The 20687-nt window shown below is 53.0% G+C and overlaps 1 protein-coding gene across 1 annotated transcript in view; it reads right to left on the reverse strand.

Moving 5' to 3' along the window:
• Positions 1-18397, reverse strand: part of IGFBP7 (insulin like growth factor binding protein 7) — an 18715-nt gene extending 318 nt beyond the window's left edge. Inside the window, exons 1-4 of the mRNA XM_049814632.1 lie at positions 17851-18397; positions 4916-5025; positions 3234-3350; positions 2253-2379 (exon numbers count right to left, since the gene is read on the reverse strand). Of these exons, the coding sequence (XP_049670589.1) occupies positions 2253-2379; positions 3234-3350; positions 4916-5025; positions 17851-18334 (838 nt within the window). The 5' untranslated portion in view covers positions 18335-18397. The remainder of the gene's footprint in view (positions 1-2252; positions 2380-3233; positions 3351-4915; positions 5026-17850) is intronic.
• Positions 18398-20687: the final 2290 nt, after the last annotated feature.

Below are 20687 nucleotides of genomic sequence, written 5' to 3' on the forward strand. Positions count from 1 at the left end.
CCTTCCCTTCTGCAGGACTACAGCAGCAGGGAGATGGTAATAGATGTCATTTTTCTGTGCTGAGATCACTTGGACACAGACTGAGTAACCACCATAGTGTGTAGCTATGGAGAAGCCTGTTTCATATGACAGTTTGTTCCATTTAACATTATCGATTTCCTTTAAGTAATTGTGGACTGTCAACTTGTTGCTGAGCTACAGCATGCTTACTTGAGAGCTTTCCTACAACTGAAAAAGAACAGCTGTGACATGTGGTGTGCATATAAGAAATAAACCATGAGGCAGTACGCACGATACTACAACCTTGCAGTAGTTACTGTGAGAGGGGGAGCGAGCAACTTACACTCCAGAATAGAAGTGTGCTGCTCATGGCACAACTCAGTAAAACTCAATTTCATTCATGTCTGTAAATAAGATTTTGAAAAGGGATTAGAGACTAGCTAAAAACCTTTAGCAAGGCTTCTGTGCGTAATTGATACTGGGATTCATTTTATGCTCTTATTTTGATGGCAGGTGCTGTTAATATTCTGCTAAAGGAAGTCTTTCAGCTATTCAGGGATATAAGGATAGAGAAAGTCAAGACTATATCTAGCTAAAGCTACTGGATACTAGGATAAAGCTACTGGGATTAAAACTAAGGATTATGTCCAAAAGTGTATTTGGGCAGCACAGTATTCTCTAGCTCGCTGCTTTGTTCCCACTGCCTCTCCCTCTAGCATGGTTCCAGTTACTGTTCCAGCTCTCCAGATTTATTCCAAAGCACACACAGCCGTGGGTACTAAGCTATCCTCTTTGCAGCTGGAATGAAGGTGGTTGGTTTGCTGTCAGCTTTGGACGCAGCCTGGCAAAGAGGACCTGGGTTTGAAAACTGGCTGAGGCTGGAGGGTAAAGGTTTCAGGTCTCGCCTAAAGGCCTACTGCGGCATATCTATCGTCTCCTGGGTTTGACACTCCAGCATGCAGAGAGAATGGCAGGGACTAGGGTGTTTCCAGGATGGGGAAGAAAAAGGAAGTGCAGGGATTTAAATGCTTGAAGCTCCCCCTCAGTCTTGGGGCTGGTTGTGCTAATACTGCTCCCAGGAGCGATGGGCAGGTTTGGAAGTGAAAGAGAACGGAGAAAGGAAGATACAAATTTAGGGCTAGAAAACCACTGAAAGTTGCTTTGTAAAAACCCCAAAAGGTGTTTTTAATTTTGTATCTTAATCTCCAGTGCTTTATAGCACTTGGGTGGTTATTTAACAATCCCACGAGAACTCTAGCAGCTGAGATTTACTGGGAAACACAGAATCATACGATAGCTTGGGTTGGAAGGGACCTTTAAAGGTCATCTAGTCCAACCTCATTGCAATGAGCAGGAACATCTTTGACTAGATCAGGCTGCTCAGAGCCCCGTTCAACCTGACCTTGAATGTTTCCAGGGATGGGGCATCTACCACCTCTCTGGGCAACCTGTTCCAGTGTTTTACCACCCTCATTGTGAAAAATTTCTTCCTTATATCTAGTCTAAATCTACCCTCTTTTAGTTTAAAACTATTGCCCCTTGTCCTATCACAACAGGCCCTGCTAAAAAGTCTGTCCCCATCTTTCTTATAAGCCCCCTTTAAGTACTGAAGGCCATAATAAGGTCTCCCTGGAGCCTTCTCTTCTCCAGGCTGAAAAACCCCAACTTGTCTCAACCTTTCCTCATAGGAGGGGTGTTCCATCCCTCTGATCATTCTTGCGGCCTTCCTCTGGACCTGCTCCAACAGGTCCATGTCTTTCCTGTGCTGAGGACCCCAGAGCTGAATGCAGTACTCCAAGTGGGGTCTCACCAGCGTGGAGTAGAGGGCCAGAATCGCCTCCCTCGACCTGCTGGCTATGCTTCTTGTTATGCAGCCCAGGATACGGTTGGCTTTCTGGGCTGCGAGCACACGTTGTCAGGTCACATCCAGCTTTTCATCCACCAGTACCCCCGAGTCCTTCTCCACAGGGCTGCTCTCAACTCCATCATCCCCCAGCCTGTATAGATACCGTGGGTTGCCCCAAGCCAGATGGAGGACCTTGCACTTGGACTTGTTGAACCTCATGAGGTTCACATGGGCCCACTTCTTGATTTTGTTTTGCCAAATCCAGTAAAAGCTGCATGTTAAACTGAGATTTCTAGCATGCATTTTTTTTTTCAGAAAGCATTAAGCAGAGGTGGTCCTTCTGTATCAAGTAACTGAATAAACTGTTAGGGGGAAGAGCTGCTGAGTGTTCGACCACACTACCTACCTTTGGTCAGGGCTATTTCATGCAGAGTTTCCACAACATGGATTTTTGCAGAAGCTGTTGCTTCTCCTTTGGCATTTGATGCATGACACTCATATTCTCCAGCATCCTCTTTGCTCAGAGGAGATATCTAAGGAAAGAAACATCCCCCATCCCCCAGTAAGTATCCTGTGCATAGGTAGAGGTGAATCTGTTTTAAGGTATCTTATATAACTTGCTAGTTGCTTGAGACATAATGAGATGAACAGAATGCATGAAGTAGCAGTTAACCCTGAGGGAACCACACTGACTGCACGATTTCTTCTGTCTGCTCTAAACAGTCCTTGTTTCCACCTCTGCTTTTGTAAGCGGTGCAGGAACCAACACCCTGAGCTGTGCTCCCTTCTGCCAGCTTCTCTGTAGCTGGGAGCAGTCATACTTGCAATTCCTTTACTGGGATGCACAGCAGCTCCCTCTGGCCACCCTACTGCTTCCCTCTGATGTCTGGTGACTGCTTAGCGGGCAGGTACTCCTGTAGCTCAGGAGCTCTGCTGAGTGAGAGCTGATGGCTTCTGTGCTGTGCTCTTCTCAGGCAGGTGATGTCTTTCATTGAGGAAAGGACAGTTCTGCCAGATCTATAAGGGCTCCTCACCTGTGGGTGGGTCTTAGGGATGCCTTGTCGCTGTACTGATTCCTTCCTAGACGTGGTGAGGGTTGTAGTAATGACAATTAGTGACATACAGAAAGGAGAACTTCTATTTAAGCCTAGCCTTCTCTGATCTAGAATGCATGCTTCTGCTGCATGCTAGACAGAGGGGAAAAACTGCAATAGGTGAGACTGGAGCCAGCAGCCACCCTTACCCTTTATGCCTAATTCACACAGGCTGTTCTCCTCTAAATGCCCTGTATGTTGCCACATGTCTTCTGTGCTGTTCTTTGTTCGTGAGCTGTCTGCAAACTGCACTGTACCATTTGCGCAGCTCTGCACACACACAAAGTACTTACGAGCACCCAGCCAGTCACTTCGTGTTTCTCAGGGCCCCCTCGGGTCTGGATAGCCAAGTTTTCCCGGTCCCCAGGCAGAAGCTCCATCCTCTGGACACCATACTGTCCCCGAATTATCTAAACAGAAGGGCAGAAAGGGACAAGAATTTTGGGGCTTATTTATGCTAGAACTGCTAGGACCATACCTGCACGCAGACAAGATCAACACTAGTTTTACATGAATGCGTTTTGTGCAGTAGCTGTGTTTTTTCTAGTGCCAGCATTTCACCTTACTCTCCGTATATTGCAGCCCCACTACCCCAAATGCCTCAGCATCTGCACTGAGGCTGCATTCCCCTTGCCTCAGCAGGAACGGATAGAGCAGCACAGCTCTCTGATGTAGACAGTACTGGGCAGTGGGGTGTGCAGACGTGCCCTGCATCAGCTTGGCCTCACAGAACTCGTGTGTGTGTGTTCCCAAGGGTGTGTTTAGCCCATCAAATGATGCCTGTGCTGAACAAGGAGGATTTGGCTGCCTGCAGCTGCTGGTAGCCATACATCAATCCAGTTCAGCAGGCTGGAGCAGCTGCCTTCCAGCTTGGGACTGGGGGGACAGCAGGAGCTGACTGTTGTCCTTGTTTGGAGATGCCCCTCCGCAACTCTCCTGATGACAATCAGTCTTTTGACTGTGGCAGTAGCAAAGAACCAAGTGTCTGCATGTTGCTCCTGGAACGGGCTCTCCTTGCATGACCTATCCTTTCCCCAACAGGCCAGCAACACCCATGTAGGTTTCTGCGGCAGCAAACCAGGCAGTCCCTCCTGGTGGACGCAGCATTGATGAGAGAGCAGCAGTGCAGTCTTTCCCCAGTGCTGCATATCTGAGCCCGGCGCACAGCATAGGATAAGTGGTGCTCAGCCCGTGTTATCACCAGGCCAAGCAGTCTCTTGGCCATGAGGAAGAGGCACAAAAAGCAGAGCAGCGCTGACAGTCAGTGTAAACACAGCACCTGCTTGTAAACAAGCAGAAAATCCTGCCTTGGTCAACATGCCTACGTTGTATGCTCACCCAGCAATCTGCTCTGGCACCCCTGTGAATAAAGTTCGCTGTCTCAGAACAGAGCAATCTTTGGGCCAATCTAGGGGTTTTTTTCCTCTGTAGTATTCTTAAGCTGGTATTGTTTCAGCTTAAGACCCCTTCCAGGTACCCACAAAGCTGTGGCAATTTGAAGAGGCTATAGGGGCCACGCAGTGGCTCTCAGCCCTACAGCTAGGATCCTCTCTGCTCAACACTGGCCCCTTCCCTAAGCAAAGGTGTTACCAGCGCGCTGCCCAAATCGGCACGCCGCTGGCTACCGGAGATAACCACCGCATGCGGTTCCTTTTCCTGACATGGGCGAGCTGTGTCCAGCCACCTCAGGAGCCACTGCCGCCAGCAGGGTGACAGCAGGTCAAGGGACATTCCCTGCGTGCTTTGAATACCAGGGGCTGCCAAGAGAAACACAAGTCTCGTTCTGCCTCGGGATCAACAAGAGTTTAGAACAAGCAATGACTAGAGACTAAGCAAAGCCAGATGTTTGGGGGTGGACAGAACTGTACTGATGGGAGAACTCATCAAGGGGATCTGCTATGGCCTTTATGCTTACCAGGCAGTTTCAGCCGCCTCAGGTTTGCTATGCTCTAAGAGCTCCTAGCAGGGCCCTTACCTTGTTCCAGATGAGGACAGGGGTTGGGATGCCCATGACTTCACAGCTCAGGTAGATCTGTGCTCCTGTCACATTCCAGATGTCCTTAGGAGGGGTCACAATGGAGGGTCCTGCAAAAAAAAAAAAAAGGGAGGAATGCTTTTAAGCACCGGGTGACTGCAAGCCTGTCTCCTTGCTAGCCTTTTAAGTGTGGCCAGTCACTTCTGATGGGTTTTGATGATGAGGTGAAGGGGGTCCCCTGCTTGGAGCAAAGCTTGCTGGACTGATCCCACATCACAGTACTTCTTGCTCCAAAGCTACATATGCATCCGACCTTAAGCTATTCGGGCTGGTGTGCCCTTGCCCCAGATGGAAACTCAAGTGTTGAGCAGTTCAGGTGATCAGTCCATCTACTTGCAAGACTGAGGTTAGAGGTAAGATAATGTTTGTACTCTGTTATCTCAGGGGCTGAGCAGGACTTGCATACTGCTGCCTCTGCTCACCACGCAGCCACCAAGTGCACCGTTGACACTCCACTGGCATGGAGGAAAGGACTCCCCAGGAGACAGGGTGGGTCCCCACTCACTCTCCCATGCTACGGAGAGCTTGGCCAGCTTTGCAGCATCCTTTTTCCCAGCATGATTTTCACCTGCAGCAAAGCCCGGGGCAGCTGGCTATCAGAATTCAATGTTATGCTGCTCCCTTTTTACCTGTGTGCAATATTCAGCCAAAGGAGGCTGGCTGGAGGGTAGCAGAGCTCTTCTAGGGGGGGGATCTGCAAAGGGACCAGGTGAATGTAGAGCTCCATTTTTCCCCAGAGAGCTCCAATCCCTGGATAAATAGGGAATTGTTTCCAAAGCGAGATGGAACAGAGCTGTTTTGCAGATCTGGCTGGAGATGTTTACCCCTTGGGCTGGGAAATGTTGGAGACGTAACCCATATCCCAGGAAGGGAAGAATGGCCTTTTCTGTTTAGTCCCTCTTTAGTGGGGCTGTTTTGCAAAACGCAGCTATTAATTCCCCACAATAGGAAAAGCAGACCAAAGGAGCACATAGTGTTTATTTCCACTTGATAGCTTTAAGAACGCAGCAGCTTTTCCCCTTCTGCTCTGAAGATGCAGGCAGTAACAGGAAACAATCTCCCATTAGGCTCCACCAGAAGAAGGCATTTCCTATGTGAACAAGTGCTCCAGAGCCAGCCTGACTGAAGCCTCTGGGTATGTTGGCTCACAGAGCAGGGCTCATTCCCAGCTCCATAAAAGGGTAGGTTTGGGTCCTGATGCTCCTTCTGGGGTCCTGAACATGCACTGACCTCAGCCCTGCATGTGCATTCTGCCTTGCAGCCCTCTTGCAGGCAGTGGGGAGCAGGTTTCAGGTGCATCCCACTGCACCAATATCTTCCAGCAGAAAGCTGGCATCTTTTTTTCCTCCTCGGGATCTGGAGGCAGATCCACGCTGGTATCACTAGCCAGAGGACATCAGCCATCCCTCAGTCTTAGCCCAAGGGATGCCAAGGTGGCTCCCCCACTCCTGAGCAGCTGATGTGATCCCAGAGAAGTGTTTGCTCTTCTCTTCCAAGACTTTCCCTCTCCAGGAACGACTGTACACAGCCTGCTGATGGGAAGCTGCTAAGAGACCCGGGGTGGCTGCAATCCAAATTCTCCATTACAGAGCCATCCCAGACCTGGTTTTACAAGGAGGTAGCTGCATAGAAGCAGGGAAGTTTTATGTGTAGCCCCAGGGCCATGGTTAAAGCCACACCTAATGATCAGTCTGAGCTGGTTTCCTGGCAGACAGGCATCACAACCCAGGTGCTCCTCATCTGCACAGAACTGAGTCTCTCAGCTGAGAAAAGGATTTAAGCAGTGTTTCATCACACTGCTTACCCTGTTGTTGGTTGTGCTGCTGTGTGAACTGATTCCTGCGCGTGGGCCAGGAGAGAGGCGTGTTGGAGCCACAGCACCCTTTCCCATATGGAAGAGTACTGGAGTTATCCTTGCTCCAGGTGGCCCAGAGCAGATCCGTACCTCCAGCCCGCGCCCGGCTCTGCACTCTCAGCAACACCCTGCAGGAGGTTGTTCTCCTGCAGGTAGTCCAGCGGGGTGACCCATGGGGCTAGCACCGCCAGCGTGCTCCTGCACGAAGCACTGCCTGGCCCCCCGCACCAGCCCAGGGTATTGCCATCCCTGCGACGGAGCCGCCTCAGGTCACGCACTCTGCTCCCCTTCCCCAGCGCAGCCATTTCCTCGCTTCTTTTTCTGGTGTCCCTTGAGCAATAGGGACAATAGGGCGTTTAGCAGCTCCGGTGGGATCCGGATGTGCCCAGGCGGCTTAGCTCACCTCGTGCTCTGCAAGGACCTCCGGCAGTTGTGCAGCCAGCATCGCCTGCTGCTGCTGCCGCCGCCCTCTGCTCCAGCCATGCAAAACCCTCCACGTGCAAGGTGCCCTTCCTAGGGCAGAGCTGTTCCTCGAGAGGTCTACGTTTGCCCCTGTAATGACACCATCCTCTTTATCACCGGTCGCTGGGCTTCTCCATGAGGCAGGAGAAACACAACTGCCTCCAAATGACTACCATCTCCCACCACAGAAAAGGAGAGAGATCCTCATTCTTATGTTAAAAGCCAGGTGGATTTTAAGGCACTGTTAGGCTCTTCCAGAATCTGGCTCAGTCCTTCCCTGGTTGGGAATGGGCAGCATTCAACACACCACTAAATCAACTGTCTGAGGCGTCTCAGTTTTGGCTTTCCCCCTGTGTCACGGGCCGGACACCCTCTGCCTGGGGATGTTTGCTCACCCTGCCAGGAGCAGGTCACACCAGGATTTCTCTGCAGCAGCTGCTGGCAGGAGAAAACAGAAAGGGAATTTCTACCCACCTCCTGGGCAAGGAGAAATTGTTTATCTTCCCTGGAAAGAGGGAATTGCCTGCACAGCTTCACAGCGAAGCTCCCGCTGACTCGGCACAGCAGCCACAGCACAGAGAGAGCCTGGCTGCCGTGAGGCAGTCCCGAGCTCAGGACACACATCTTGATCTAACCAGGAGGAACACTGAGACTCTGCCTTTGGCTGCAAAATGAACGGGGAGCATTCACAGGCCTGCGCCTCCATCTGGCACAGCCTTGAGGCCAGGAGGGAATACACATCCTGAGAGGTGCAACAGTGTCATGGGAAGAGTCAGTGTGGTCTCTCGGGATATTTGACTTAAATCCAGACAGCCACAACTCTAGAGCTGGGCTTCTTCCTCCACTAAAAATAAATGAGAAAGGCCAAGAAGCAGATTTAAAGTCAAATCACCACAGGCCACAGCAGTAGCTAGACTCCCACCACAGTGAGCTGACGTCCAGGTGCGTGGCAGCCACCCTGCTTACTGCCTGTTTTGGTCCCACTCACGCTCCCTCCCACAGTCCCCTGAAGCAGCCAGAGATGGACAGGGGATGTGGCAACCTGCCATGACAGGAGAGGCAGGGGACGCCTGAGCCTTGCAGGGACTTCAGAGGATGTGTCGGCATTCCCCCCTCAAGTCACCCGTCTTGCTTCGGGGGTCCTTGTGAAGGAAGCGAGGCCACCGTGCGCTCAGCAGGTGAGAGCAGGTGAGTTGATTCCTGCCAGCAAGGAACCCCCTGGCCCTCATCCTACAGCCTGCATCTTAGAGGCCTTGCTGCTCTCCTTGCAGCACTGCCCACAAAGGGGAACGTTTCTCCGTCCGCTTCCTTCGACCTGAGGACTTGTGGGTTGCACCTGCTGAAGAAAATGGTCATCACCATCGATGCAGCTGAGTGGTCTCTGCTCCCCACCAGGGACGGAGCCAGGGGCACTGGGGATGTACAGGATGCTCCCTGCTGGTACTTGCCCCGACTGCGCGGGACCTCCTTGGCCAAGAGGACAGTGCAGGCTGTTGATGGAGATCAGCTGCTCTCGGCAGGCACTTCAGGCATTTCCTCCCCACTCTGCCCATTATTCGTAAGACAAATAGCTCTCCCTGGCCAGGGAACTGGGCTTACTTACAGAGCCAGTGAGCTCATTCACCCCGGGGAGAGGAGCCTGAAAGCACAGGGACTGGTTTTTTTCTGCAGATCACAGGGAGCTGACAGCCTGCGTTATGTCAAAAGTAGCAGCCGGAGAGGAGTTCCCGCTGCTGTTATGTAGTTGCTTTTCTGCCGCAGCAGCACGTGGCAGAGCCTGTGACTTTCTCGATGAAGCTATCATTTGGCATCTGTTCCCAACACCCATCCCGTGCTGGGCACCTCTTCTCTGCTCGGCCGCAGCAGGCGGAGATCAGGCATCTCCCAGCCCACCCATCAGCCCCTTGCTAGTACCTGGATGGTCTATCGCAGCTCAGGGTTTGCTGGTCCTTGCTGATCTTCCTTTGGTGTCCACACACACACACAAATAAATCACACCCCAGCAAGCAGAGCAACAACTTTCTTGCTAAAATTAAGGGGGTATGTCACTGCAGGTATGTCACTAAAAGTAAAAATAAGTTCAATGTGAAGCACTGTGGGGTATGTGCATGGGAAGTCCCAACCACAAACATAAAAAGCTGTGTACCACATGCTGAAGCTCGCATGGGCACCAGCCTGGTTGCCCGCCAGCCCTCCTGAGCACTGCATCACTGTGCCATGGCCCCAGGTGAAACACAGACTGGGAACACTCTCCACAAGACAGCAAATCAAAGCAAAAGCTAGACATTGTTCAGCCTCACAAGCTCTTGCATGTCTGAAAATAGACCTGCTCCAGTCTCCTAAGTTGCTGGGAAAGTATTTTCCCTTCAAAATGACTTTATATGGAGAAGGGAAAACCTTCGGTAAGCAGCATCTACTCATTCTAGCTGGCACAGCCTCAGCTGCTCCCTCCCAGGTCAGTGCTCTGCGAGAAGCAGCAGCAGACGGGAAGTGCAAGCGGCTTCTGGCCTTCCCCATTCCCAAAGCTGCCTGCTGCTTTCTGGCAGACTTACAAGCCTCCTTCTTTACCTTTTTCTGAAGGCATTTCTCCCCTTCCTTTAACCTGGCCTTGAAGAGACTAAGGAGGTACAGAAGGAAGCTCTGAGACATCCAGACCAAAGGAGATGCCAGCTGCTCAGCCTGTGCAGATACTCCCCCTCAGACTTCAGCAGCCCAGTGACCCTGAAAAGGCTGCAAACGCGAGCGCAGCTTTGCCCCAAGCCCTGGAGACCCGGGACTGAGTCAGCGTGAGGCAGGGCCCTGGGCCACCATCTATCTGCCATGGATCTCCTTCTGCTTCCCACCCCACCGGGCTCAGCGTGGAGCAGATCGATAAGAGCTGGAAACCCCACCCCTGCTGTTTTACCACAGTTCGGGAATGCCGCCTTCAGAGACCTTGTGCATGACCTTTATATGGCTACTTATCGGTCATCTGTAGGGTTTACATATGGGTGGGAGGGAGGAGCGGGTGGCCCTGCAAAAGACAAAGCCCCAAGCCCTTTCTCCCTTACCTAGCAGGCAGGATGGGTCTGTGCTGGCTCCAGTGTTGCGCCCAGAGAAAAGGCTGTGCCCCTTCACGCCTCGTGCCCAGCTCGGCACTCTGCCGTATCCAGCAGCATCCTCAACGCAAGCTGAATCTCAAAGCTGGGGCAATGGGGAGGCCAGTGTGGCTGAGGCTGCTCTGAAGCTCAGCTGCAAGCTTATAACTACGTTTGCCCCTGGAAACAGCCAAATGGGGAAAGGGCAAGCCCTCCGAGTGGAGATGACACTGTCCTTGTGAGCGGACTGCAACAAGCCAATCTCTCTCCTGCCTTTTCCCCCCGTCCTGCCCTTTTTTCCCCAACTACCCTTCCTTTTGCCAGTCTCTTGAGATCTGCTGTCCCCGGGGTCAAACAGGCAGTAGCTTCCTTGCAAACATGCTTGCTGCTTCCCAGCCATATCTGGATGCGTATTTGGGTTTTTTGACCTCCCAGACAAGCTCTATCAAGAAACTTATCTCCCTCCTCCCCTCTTCTCTTCGTGTGACCTTGGCTTAGTTTTACTAAGAAAACTGTCATGGCACAAGGACGACCATGAGCTAAAGCCTGGAAAGAATGTGAAAAGCTTGCGGTGGGACACATGGAAACAAAGCATGGCAGCATTTATGCATGGAAAAGCAAGCAGGGCTTTCAAAAGTCCGACCTGATTAGACTTGTTATGTGGTAATCTCCTATTTAGTATGAACCTCAATCAACCTCAGCCCAACAAAGGATTAAATGCATTTTTTTAAACACAGCATGCCTTTCCAGCAACAGAAAAAAACAAACATGGGGAGGAATTTGCTGATCTGTAGTCATTTCTTCCTAGTGATTTTGGATATGCTATGATGATTGAGAATGAAGACACAGGTGAAATGTGGGATCCTCTTGGGCAGTGGAGGTGTTTGATAGTCCCCGGCATATTGGTGCTCTCCAAGACTCTGAGCTGCCGAGTAATACATTAAACAGCTTCCCTAATAAGATTTTAGCATAATAACCATAAAAACTCAAGCTCCAATGAACCAAAACCTTTTCAAATAACTAGATGCCTTTCAAGGAGGAATTTATGGCCTATCCTACAAGAGTGGAAAACCCCAAAGTTACAGATTAATTTTAAAAATACCAGCATAAAGCTTCAGCCCTAGAAACTCTGTCTCAAAATCCCAATGCACTGTGTGCTGGGAAAGCAAGCACCACACTGAAAAATATCACATCCCCACACCACGCTCAATCTGAAAGGACCCCGCGGTACAAAAACAAAAGGTGTAACCCCACCACGCAGTTGCGCGGCTCTGCTCTGCCATGGACTCTCTGGACGCAGCACAAAAATGCTGGCAAGATCCACCTGCAAATGCAACGCTTTCCTTTGTGGTGGGAGAAAGCGGGTAGCAGGCTACTGCTGCAAGACCCCCACTCCCAGCTGATGCAGAAACCCAAACCAGCTTTCCAGGAGAATTAGGGAATTCTGTTCATTTCCATCCACAGATGACTTAGCAAAAACTTGTCTAAATCTCTCTTTCACCAGCAAAGAAGCAAGCACTCATAAAATGTGGGTGTTAAGTCCCTTAAAATCCAGGAAAGGAAGAATGGGAGGAAAGAACTAAAGCACTCTAATCCACTTGTTAACTAAAAAAGCACAAATCCACAAGAGTTTCTTGCAAAATGTGATCGGATATGAACTATGCTCTCTGGTGTCTAAAAGAGTTGGGAGCCTTTGAATTTAAGGCAGCTGTATCGGGAGAACATGAGCCAACATCAGTGATAACAGCAGTCTGCCATCTGCCAGAAGATTTTCCCCCAAAATCCTGTTTCTGCTCTACTCTGGCAGTGGATTAAAAAAAAAAAAAAACAACAAACCACCCTCAAAACTAAAATATTTCTGGCAAAGCCTCAACAGCTGAATTTGTACGGAATGAGCCAACAGATGTGATTCATGTTTCTTGTTTTAAAATCGACCTGTGGGAACTCGGCACTTTTTTGTTTGCAGTGCAGATGTAGCTTTATGGGACACTGAGGCACCAGCAAAGCAAAACCACCGCTGGGGTAAAGTGGCAGGAATTTGAGAGGGTGTACTTGGCCCTGGGGCTGTCAGTCTCCACGAGAGCTTGGCAGCCATGATCCTATGACCATCAGCCCATTTTTTAAGCCCTGCGGACAGCCAAGAAACCTTGCACCCACCTTTTCCTGAGCCCCAGAGCTGGCAGGTGGCACCTTAGCAAAAAAAAAAAACCTTCTAGGAGGGATGCTGTCTGGGCTTCTGGCAAGCCAAAATGATACCCCTCTGGGGGGACAGCTCAGCTCTGGTGACTGGGATCTCTTTGCTGGTGAAAGAGATTTAGGCAAGTTCAGTGATGGTTATAGTCAACTTTAAAAGAATCTCTCTCCTGGTCCTGCTGTTCATAAGCTCTGCAACCTGTGGGATGTATCCTGAAAGGTGCTGAGCCCTCGTCACCATAGAGCAAACCCCTGCACATACCTAGCGCTGGGAAAAGACTTTCACGGAGCCACGGAGAGTCAAGCCACATTCAGATCAATAGAAATAAAGCAGGCTGCTTGGCAAGCCAGCAAATCTACCCTTCACTCAGAGGCGCCCTGAGTTTCTACCTCCAGGAGGTCTTTGTAGATAGGTACAAAGCAGCACCAGTTCCCTGGAGAGTGAAACACTGTCCTCTGACGTCCACCGATAGCCACTTCGTGGAATGCTGCATTTGGGCAAGAACAGGCGCTTGGCTTCCACCAGGAGAGAAGAGAGCATAAAATACAGACAAAGCCCTGACTGACAATGGCAAAGCAATATGGAGACCCCAACCCTGCTGGAACAAGTATCAGGGACTCCAAACCATAAAGCCTTTGGGCTGTAATGAGGCAACTTCAGCAGTATTTCCAGCAGTCATAACATGTCCCTCGAAGCAGGTATCTGCTGGTAGCTAATGATAAGAGAGACTCGGGTGCATTTGTCCCTTCTTGCACTGGTTAGGCAACAAGTCTGTGCCTGGTATTTTTCAGCTCAGAAAGATCGTCATGCCAAAAATCCTGCTAGCTTTTCGATGGGGGTTGGTGCTTTGAGGTTGTTTTTCTGCCTGGCTTGAGCTGAGCCATGCAACCCTAATTCATTATGCCAGCTGGCTTTGCATGGCAGTGGGTACCATGATCCTCCTGCCTCAGGTCCCAGCTGGCTGTAAACAACCTCAGTGCATGCGCTGCAGAATTAATTTCAGGCTAAACTACTGAAGCCACCAACTCCATAAGAGGCTCTCCTGAGCACCTGCGCGCAGCCGGGTGACGGCAGTGGCAGAGGGCAGCTCCCCAGCTGTCACGGCAGCCTCCCCTCCTGCTGAGGGGACCACCGGAGGTGGCACCCCTGACCGCCTGTACCTGCCCCACCAGCAGACTTCTGCTTTGTGTCTGGGCCTGCCCTGCCTGCAAGAGCTGGCAGCAGACCTGAGCGTAGCTGTGCACGTTCATGGGCAGAGGGCAAAGGGCCGAGCCATTTAAAGGCAATGCTGGAAAGCAAGCTGGAAGACTTCAGAGCATCCATCTGCTGCACAGCCTTAGCTCCCTGGCAGGGAGTGGGGCAAACCCAGAGCCAGCTGTGAGGGCACAGCACGAGCCCAGCCAGGAGGGAGCACCACGGCATCGCTGCCTGCTCCCCCAGAGCAAATGCAGGCAGCTTTGCTGTGCCCTGCTGACCTAGCACAGGCAGCCTCAAGGAGCTGGGAATCAAGCAGGGTGCCTTTTTCCAGCCATTCCTAACGGTCCTGTCCAGGCGCAACCCACTCCAGGAAGGACTGGCTGGATCCCTGCACCTGCCAAGTGCAGGGATAGCAAGGGTTATTTCCATCCTCTCAAACTCTTCTCAACTGTGTCTTCCTTTGCCCTGCAGCAGGAAGTTTTGGCTGCAACGGAAATACCTTTTTCTGCATGGCTTCACTATTTTTGTACAAAGAACACAGGCGTCAGATCCGAGAGGTCTGGGAAACAAGCAGCAGAAAGAGAATCCCGAGGACAAGGTCAAGGCGAATTATGTAGGGCTGAGAACTGGCTCCTTCCTTTTGCTATTTAACAACAAAGAAACATCCAAGTTTTTCCCAGTCGGTGGGCAGTATCTCTTAGCAAGCAAAAACTGCCGAGCACTGCGCAGAAAACCCTGCAATCAGCACCACAACGAATATAGAAAGCTCAGCTGGACATGCATTTGGTCAGCTTTGTCAAATATAATTTTAATGAACTTTTATCCCCTTGGAAATATATCTATGGTGGAAAAATATGTGTGTCTCAAGGAGTATTTTGCATGTTAAGCCTTATGTAGCTCAGTGCTCTGTTTCTAGGCGGCTTTACTCATGCCCACGTGGAGTTGCCTATGACAAATCAGTAGGACTGCCCCTCCCAGCAGGTATACCTCCTTCAGACCCTTTGAATAGCTGGTACATATGGGACAGAGAGGGAGACAAGGCAAGAGAGAGGGTATGAAATGCAGCCCCAGTTAATCAAGGAATAGGAGCCCAAGTCTTTTAATCGCTTGTGGCTGATCCCTGTCTCAAGCATGTATTTCAAGGCAGAAGAAGAGGAGGTGGCTGCAGTAAGACTCAATCCCACCTTGCCTGAGAGGTGAGGTTTGAGCCAACAGTGGCCAGGAATCAAGAAAGGGATAAATCAGCAGCATTTGCCCCATTTGCCTCAGTCTGTGTCCTCCTGCCCTGCCACCCTTAGCATGCCGTAGTGCTAGGGTGGGTGAGGAGGAGCATCTACTAACGAGCCATTCCCAGACGCATTCCCTTCTTCCACTGGATGCCCCATCTCCAGCTGCCGCCCTTCCTGCCGACAGCAAAGGCCGACGGCAGCCACAGCTCTGCACCTCCTCCTCCTGCCAAGCACCAGTTTCAAATAGGATGTGCAAAACAAGCCCTCCCTCTCCAGCTCCACTTGGAAAAAAAAAAAAAGAGCAATCAAACACAGTTAGGGCCCACTGCTGGAAACATGTTTTTCTGGATCTCTTCTCAGACTTGTAAGGCTGCTCGCTCTTGGACCCAAAGGATGTGATCCTGATAGTCCAGCACATGCATGCAGACACCTCAGAGCCCAAGTCCCCTGTCCCCCAAGGACCTCCTTCTGTGCAAAAGCTGTCAGACAAATGGCTGATACAGGAAGGATGCTGCCTGTTTGTAGTCTCCCTGTGCAGGATCCCACCCTAGAGAGCACCTTAAGGAGATCATGTCCATTTGTGGTGGGAAATGGCAAAAGCCAGAACTTCCACTCTTTGACTCCCACAGCATCTAGGTTCTTTTAGAAACCCAGAAAAGTGCTGTCTCCTACCTGGAAAGATACTGAAGCAGGCTCTACCCTGCGTGCCTAATGGGATGGATGTCCTCTCCTGCCATTGTTTCAAATTCTGTGTGGAGATTACAGCTCCCCTCCCCTCCCCACCCAACAGTCCTAACCGCCAGGAGGTCCTGAGGGCTACAGAAATACTTCCAGATGTCTACCACGTGTGTGGGCTGAGTCCCTGCCTCAGCTGCAACCCACAGAGCAATGCGTATCACCAGAAGAAGGTCCACAGCACAAGAAAGGTTCACACAGCTGAGGGAAGTCTCAGAAGAGTCAGTTGCGACACCACTGCTGAGCGTCCCACGTCCCTCCTGCTCCCTGCCCTGAGATGCTGGGTCAGAGCTCCCCCAGCCACAGGAGCCAAAAGAAGAGCAGCTCCCCAGAGTGACATTTTGCAAGTGGCTTGGCACCCCATGCTCCAGCGAAGTTCTTAAACAACAGGTAACAGCCTGCAAAGGTGTCTTACTGCACATCTGCACACCCCAAGGGACTTTCTCCAAGGAAGGGATGCAGTTTGCGCATGGAGTGGCTGTTCTGCATTGTGACCCTCCTCCGAGAAGCTGCCACTGTGAGGATGGAGAAAGTCTTCTGGGAGCTGTTTGAGGCTGGCGGGCCGGTGGCCTCCCACCATCCTGCCTAGCGGCTCGTGTTTGCATTGACCTCATCAAACTCTGTCTCCATAGTCTGGCTCAAAGCGTCAACAGACCAAGCCAGCACCCAGTCTGGGGTGGACACAGGGACGTGCAGCAAAGGGTTGGGGCAGTAGCTTACAATATGAGTATCGATACCTGTTTTGCCACCAACTCCCAGGTGACTTTGGGCAAGACAAGTGAGAGCCCAGCCCTCTTCTCAAGTACACAATTGAAGCGTGACCTCAAACATCTTTCAAACACGTCTGCTCACTTGGTCTGCACTGGCAGGGCCAAGCAGCAGCACACATTTTTTAGGAATGCTGTGACCGTCTCCCGAGTCTGCTGGGCAGGAAAGGCTCCTTCCAAATGCTAGAGGGAGGCCCAGACAGAGGTGGCTGTCTCTTACCCCACATTAGCCTGAGGGCTGAAGCTCCTGCTTTCTCGGAGTTAACACTGTAGCACAATGTTTCTGGCTAATATATAAGCCTGATGTTTTGCACAGGGTTTGTGAAAAGGCATGCGGGGCATTCAATGGGCAACATCAAAGTGCATAACCCAGTCCTGACCCAGCCTTTTGTGCTTTCCCTGGGAGCTTCAGAAACGTTTTTTTGCAAGACATACTTGGCCTCACTTACGGGAAGAAAGAGAAGGAGGGGGTGGAGGTTGTGACCCTACACATACTGTGTTTATGAAAACACTCCTCCACCAAAACGGCATTGGCGCAGCAGCATTGTCCTCGAGACGATCAGTAAAGGGCTTGCGTGCTATGTCCCACCCCTCCCTCCCTCTCTCCCCGTAAAACCCACTCTCAGGAGCCAGGACTTCTGGTAGAGGCTCCGCAGCAGAACAATTTCTTCTTTGAGCACCAACCCTAAGCTAAAGCTTGGGAAGAATCGAGCTCCTGGTTAGAAACGCTGCAAGTGCAAACCGCTATGTGCAGCTCACGGGAAAGTCACTGCTTGTTTTCGTTTCGAACCAAAGCAAGCCAGCGAATGTTGGCTCTGAATTTCTGTGGCTTTCACATCCACGTAACTGTTTCCTTTTCTCGCCGTTTGCAACCTTCCTCTGCCGAACCCTCCCCTGGACAGCTCAACCCTTCTGTCCCCCCGTCACAGCATCCCAAATTTCAAGCCGCAGGCCAAGTATGAAAAGCAGGGCAGTGTAGTTCCAGCACGGCTGGAAGCCGGGAGAGAGTGGCTACGCTTCTCCACACTTCTGGCGCTGGTCTGAAGTCTTACTCCGAGCTTAGGCAGCATGACCCGGCTGGGAGTCCCGAGTCCATTTCAGGTGGTTTTGAAACCATCCTGACTTTACGAGTGAGCACCCCGGTGGGATACAACAGCACGAGGAGCACTCGGGACCAGCGTTTTCACCGGGAAGTCGCTCAGCACGGCCGGGCACCCACGCACCCACCCACGCTCCAGCACGGCCGGGCACCCACCCACCCACGCTCCCTCTCTCCCTCCCTCCCGCCCCGCGGCCCGGCCCGGCCCGGCCCTCCCGCTGCCTTCCCCGAGCGCTTCCCCTCGGGCCGCCGCCCCGCACCTTGCTCGCAGGCTCCCTTGCTGCGCTGGCTGATGGCGGGCTCGCCGCGGCTCTGGGCGCGCAGGCTGGCGGCGCGGAGCTGGCAGCCGCTGCCGTAGGTGAGCCCGTCGCTGCCGCACACCGGGTAGCGGCTCTTGCAGAGGCACACGCCGGACGGGGCGGCGGCGGAGGGGGGCTGTCCCGCGGCCGGGCCGCCCTTGGCCTTACGGCGCTGGCGGCTCTTCACGCACTCGAGGCCGGGGGCGCAGCGGCCCCCCGAAGCGCCGCCGCACGCCTCCCCCTCGCCCCGGCCGCACTGCCAGCAGCAGCCGCAGGCGTCCCGCACCCGGCCCAGCGGGCAGCCCCGCGGCGGCAGCGCCGGGCACTGAGCCGCCTCGCAGGGCCCGCAGCCCCCCGCCGCCGTCGCCGTCGCGGGCACCGCCGGCAGCGGCGGCGGCAGCAGCAGCAGCGGCGGCAGCAGCAGCAGCAGCGCGGAGGGCGGCATGGCTGCACGGCGCCGCCCGCCCCCGGCAGGCACTTATGCCGCGGCGGGGGAAACCCCTCCCCGGCGGCGCCGGCCCGGCCCCGGCCCCGGTCACGGCCGCGGCCCCCGCCGCGGCAGCGGGGCACCGCCGCCCTCCCGCGGCCGCCGGCCCCTTCGCCTGCTGTCCCGGCCGTCCCTCAGCTGCGGCGTCACGTTGGGTGCCCTTCCTTCCCTGGTCGCCACCCGCCCCGGCTCGGCTCCCAGCCGTCAGCTGCGAGGGGCTGCAGAGGCGCCGGTGAGCAAGAGGGACGGGGTGGGTTTCCCGCGGTAGCGGGGACGAGGGAGAAAAGGAGAGCCGTCGGGTTTCCTTCGCGCCTACTTGGGACAAAGCTCTTGCCCGCGGCCTTCTTTCACCTTGGCTTGTGGATAACCATCTGCCCCGGGGTGGCTCCTGAGGGGTCCCCGAGGGCTGGGGGGCCGTTGCCACCAACAGAGACTGGGAACGCTTCTCGCGCAGTGCAGGGCGACGCTGCTCGAGTCTATCGGGACAGTGCCCTGGAAGTGCAGCGCCCCAAAGCATCGTGCTGCTGTTAAACCCCTTGGCGGGGCAGTGGGGCGGCACAGAGTGCCCTTTTCTGCCCTTGCGCTCGTTCCCTCCCCTCCAGCCTGCTGGCTGTGTCTGCGGGGGCTTGCTCTTGTGTGGGGGTGGCCCGGGCCGAGGCGATGCTCAGCCCTGGTACTGCCAGGGCCTGCTGCACGGCGGGCGCTGTTTCGGCACTCCTTGGTGGGGAAGGACGGAGGTAGTCAGTGTGCCTCGCTGTGAAACTGGGGGATGCGGCACTGCCCGGTATGGGTTGCCAGAGGCTGATCCCTGCTGGGTGGCCCAGCAGGTCACCAGGTCCCTTCACATGGAGGGCAGCTGGGGGCCGTGAGTGAGACAGGCCGGCTGAGAGAGGCTGCAAGTTCCCCACACTCCCAAATCTGCTCTGGAGGGATTGACCTGCTTGTGCCTGTTCAGCTGCCGACACTATGGGAATGGGCTTCTGCTGCACACTTCCTTGGCTCCCTGGGGCCCGCCATGGGACATTCCTCTCAGACACCATAGCGTCTGCGTACATCTCCTCAGATTTCCCCATTCCCCTCACCCTGGAAGTGCTCTGTGCTGTTCTCCTGAGCAAGAGAAGAAGGCTGCCCTCATAAGCAAGCACTATGCCAAACTCAAGGTGTTTGGCACATGGGGTTTTCTGTGGGTTTGGTTTGGTTTGGGGTTTTTATGGGTAAGTCACTATAGAAGTGATGAAAAGGGGTGAAAGGGCCAAAGTATGGACAGACACATCTGCCAAATGCAGTTCTAGCTATAACACCCATTTTGCGCAGTTCACCTCTCTCCTCTGGCTCCTGCCAGTTGCCCTCTCTCCTCTGCCTCCTGCCAGTTGCCAGGCATCTCCCTCAGGGGCCCCCAGATTCCTTTTGGTCAGGCTATCGCAAGCCCTGACACCTCTTGGGCAGAGAACCGCAGGGTGTTTGAGGACCCTGCAGTAGCTTCCCAGAGCAAGCCTTTCTGGCATGAAGTCACTGTCAGCAGGCCACTTGGCAGGAAGAAAAACGTACCTCCGAACGGAAGAAGGAAATCAACGCGTGTCCTTTCCTCCCCTCGAATCTCTTCATTTCTTCATTTCTGTGCCAAACAAGAGGTGAGTGCCCTTGCCTCTGGTTGGAGCAGTTTTTTCCCTCCAAGGAGGAGGCGTTAGTTCATCCTTTGGTGCCAAGGGACCTCTAGTGTCCCTTCGTAGCTTGTGCTTTGGCCTCACAGCTCTGGCAGGGCATTTCTTGATCTCAAGACCTTCCCTACGTACTGTGGAAGGAGATAAGGTAGGTCCTCGCAGTGTGCGTAGGGAAGTGGCTGGGAAAGACAGGCTGAGTTGCTCCTCCCTGGAGAGAAGTCAGTTACTGTATGCCCCAGGTTCACCTTGCTTTGCTCCCGCAGCTCCTCCGCATCCCTTTTTCTTCACCCCGGGGGCCTCTGTGTGCCTTTTTGTGCACCACAGGCTGCTCCATTCAAATATATTACGTTAAATGCTTCTGGTATCTCAGTAATGAATTTTCCACTGCGTTTCAGTGAACACCAGTATAAATCGGTAGATTCATGTTGCGCTTCATGGGACTTTTGTAGACTGCCCCACCAAAATCTGTGCTTAGTATTCAGCAGCATAAAATTTTCTGAAGCAGATTGAATTCAATTCATCAGTGGAAGCTATTAGGAATACAACAAAAGCGCTCTTATGTGTTTTGATCCATTTCATTGTTCACTTTATTCCATCACCAAGACGGTCCTGCGTGCATCGCTCCAGTGAGGAAGAGTGGGAGGTGGGGC

Source organism: Accipiter gentilis, chromosome 12, assembly GCF_929443795.1.
Source record: "Accipiter gentilis chromosome 12, bAccGen1.1, whole genome shotgun sequence".
Classification (NCBI taxonomy): Eukaryota; Metazoa; Chordata; class Aves; order Accipitriformes; family Accipitridae; genus Astur; species Astur gentilis.